This window comes from Sphaeroforma arctica (assembly GCF_001186125.1).
Source record: "Sphaeroforma arctica JP610 unplaced genomic scaffold supercont1.198, whole genome shotgun sequence".
Classification (NCBI taxonomy): Eukaryota; class Ichthyosporea; order Ichthyophonida; genus Sphaeroforma; species Sphaeroforma arctica.
The window spans coordinates 66,207-69,623 of NW_014040360.1; the positions used below are offsets into that span (position 1 = coordinate 66,207).

The 3,417-nt window shown below is 41.3% G+C and overlaps 1 protein-coding gene across 1 annotated transcript; it reads right to left on the bottom strand.

The window, feature by feature from the left end:
* Positions 1 to 489: 489 nt before the first annotated feature.
* SARC_03753 (hypothetical protein) lies at positions 490 to 3,313 on the bottom strand (the record flags this gene model as incomplete). Its single annotated transcript, XM_014302446.1, has 7 exons — positions 490 to 525; positions 578 to 697; positions 1,096 to 1,191; positions 2,034 to 2,180; positions 2,415 to 2,489; positions 2,774 to 2,866; positions 3,296 to 3,313. The coding sequence occupies 7 exons, from the start codon at positions 3,311 to 3,313 to the stop codon at positions 490 to 492; spliced, it is 585 nt and encodes a 194-aa protein (XP_014157921.1).
* Between the last annotated feature and the right edge of the window lie 104 nt (positions 3,314 to 3,417).

Sequence of the window (3,417 nt, forward strand, 5' to 3'; positions counted from 1 at the left end):
CATACACACACACACACACACACACACACACACACACACACATATATATATATATATATATTATGTACATGTGTATATATTCACTTGTCTATAGATCAGTACCTAGCTACAAGCCAGGTACCATAAAATCATGGACGATAAAGCCCTAAAAGTCCTACATAACATGCGTCTCAGAGAGCCAAACTATGCGTCAGCGGATAGGGTTTGGCACGAACTGAGTATATTTTATCTGCGAGCCAATTGAAATACGGTATCCTATATAAGATTCAACACACATGTTATAGCACCGACAGGTTTCTAGAAATAAACTGTTTGTACCATTTGAAAAGATGGATGACAAGCCATTAACGGTAGCATGGACCTGACACCTTTGCCTATGCGAGTGTTCTGGAAACATTTTAGGAACACCTTTCAGGACGATGTTTTAGGAACACATTTTGGGAACATACTTTAGGAGAATATTTTAGGAAGATGTTTCAGGAAGATGTTTTAGAAACAAATTTCAGGAACATCTTTTAGGAACACCTTTTAGCATTTATAACAAAATATGTAAACTAAATACAGAATAGACACACACCTTCAGCTTTTTCCGAATACTGGTCTCGGAGTGGATGGGGAAGGCAGCCTTTATATCCTCGATCTTCACCTTCTTCTCTTTTTTATCCTTCTGGTTCTTGAACAGTCGCCAAATGTACACCTGCCGTAACCATAACGACCAGAGATGTTAATGATAGATCGGAACACCGTATGTTATTGACAACTGTTGCCGTAAACAGAACGACCAGAGACAAGACAACTCATCGCTAAACCTTGAAACCCTAAACTCCTACAAGCTATGCGGCATCCGTACGCGAATACTTGAACTCACAGCTGAGGTACAGGATTTCAGGGTTTAGGGGTTGGTTCAGGGATCAGGGATCACAGTCTCCTAATTCTGTCTAAAAAAGTCTAGCATTCCAGCATGAACATTCAGCATTCCAGCATGAACATTCAGCATTCCAGCATGAACATTCAGCATTCCAGCATGAACATTCAGCATCGTCACCTCCTCCTTCCACTGACAGTTACACACCACAGCGGATACACGTGACTTACCTCTAACCGCCTGGCTGTGAAGTTATTGGTTTTGCGTGAGTTCGGTGGCGGGATCTCGACTTTCGGCAGGATTTGGCCTGTGACAAAGATAGCGGGCTGCAAATGGGGACGACAGGAGTAGGTCATCAGTGCAATGGTAGTGCAGATGAACATGCGAACAAAACAACAAAAAACGCTGGCACATGAGGCTGGTTTTAGCACCTCGTTCAAAATCAAATCCAATGCCCTCCTTTATATATATACATGCATATATACATACATATATATATATATATATATATACGTACGTACGTATGTATGTATATATGTATGTATGTATGTATGTATGTATGTATGCATGTATGTCTGTCTGTCTTGTCTGTCTGAAAGACTACAGTGCTTGCGAGCAAAGGAGTATAAGTAGAACACTGAGTGGCAGCTATGCATGGTATAACACACATTGACCAACTGCCGGTTGCAAACCAAACGTACTCAGCACATGAAGAACACACACCTAGCGACCAAAGGGCTATATGGTTAACTAAAAGCCTACGCTTAAGGGATGAATGCATCTCACTATACGAAGAACGAACAGTTATCGACTGGTAAATACAGGGGACGACAAACAGAGGGCATGCACAGCACAAACTTTATCACAAAAGAAGGGCTGTGGAGGATATGAAATGCATCTCACTATACGAAGAACGAACAGTAATCGATTGGTAAATACAGGGGACGGCAAACAGAGGTCATGCACAGCACAAACTTTATCACAAAAGAAGGGCTGTGGAGGATATGCAATGCATCTCACTATACGAAGAACGAACAGTTATCGACTGGTAAATACAGGGGACGACAAACAGAGGGCATGCACAACACTTAATTTAACATACACACACACACACACACACACATATATATATATATATCTCAAAAGAGAAGCCGTGGAGAGTACTTACTATATCTCGGATGTGGAATTTGTTTTTGGAGCGGATGATCAGAAAGTCCGTTGAGAATGGGCGGTGACGGTAGATGGGCACGCGCAGCAGTTTACTGCTCAAACTCTGCAACATAGTGCCCTCACGCAGATTGCCCAGGAACAGATGCTGCGGAGCACGCGAGAAAGACGGCGAGTCTTAATTTGTAATTAATTTATAGCTTGTGATTTCGAGGATGTGGTTTCCAATGATGAGTTGCTAATAGAAGAATATGCGGTGGTGCTGCGGTGAGATAAACCTGCGCTCCTACCCAATGTGAACGAATAGAAATCGCAAGAATTAATTCAAAAACTTTAAACCCTAAAACAATAACATTCTTGTAGATATTTGACCCATACATACCTTTGTGGTGTCGTTTTTGCCAAACACAACGCAGATCCCGTGCTTGAATTTGGGACGGCCCTCGTTCCCTTTTTTCTATTGGTTGTACAGAAAGGTCGATGCGAAAGTGAGTGGCACATGTCATCATCTACAGCCGACGCGTTCACACGAGAGCCATTAGCTAACCTCTTCAGAAGAAATATATACTGAATTGTTAGCGATAAAACAGATATATATATATATATATATATATATATGTATGTATATAAATAGAAATAGAAATAGCAATAGAAATAGAAATAGAAATAGAAATAGAAATATATCCCAGAGAGACAGAGAAAACAGGTTTTCTTTCTCGATAATCCCTTGATAGTTGTTACCTTGTAATAGTTGATGACTTTGCTGGCCATTCCCACGTTCGGTAGTAGCAACGGGTGCTCCTCCGAGTACTCAAACAGCACAATATCACCATCCTGCACAAAAGTGAGCAAGCAAACACTCAGCAGCAGCAGTGGTAGCAATAGCCGGGGTATTAGTGCTTGTATTGCAAACGGAAGGAAACGGACGGTATATGTAGCTCGGATAAAGCAGCATTACTTTGATTGTCAACTAAAGGTATATATACACTCAGATAGAGGCGCATATACACTCAGATAGAGGCGCACTTACAGATACTTTAGTGGCTTATGCGTAACGCTTTGTGGTAGAGTTTAGGCTAGTGGTAGCAGCAGTGTCCTTGGCCCATGTCTTCTGACTAGTACAAAGTAATTCTGCAGATGGACAAACAATGACAATCACTGCAGTCCAACTATACCAGCAAAAACACTGTTCGTATGGCGAAGAGCTAGGATTACGAGCACAATAACACACACGAGCAGACACACATGTACACACCAACACACCCACCCACCCAACCACATAGACACCCACACAGACACAGACACAGACAAAGTCACAGATATACATACATATATACATACATACAAACATACATATATACATATATATACATATGTAAATGTAC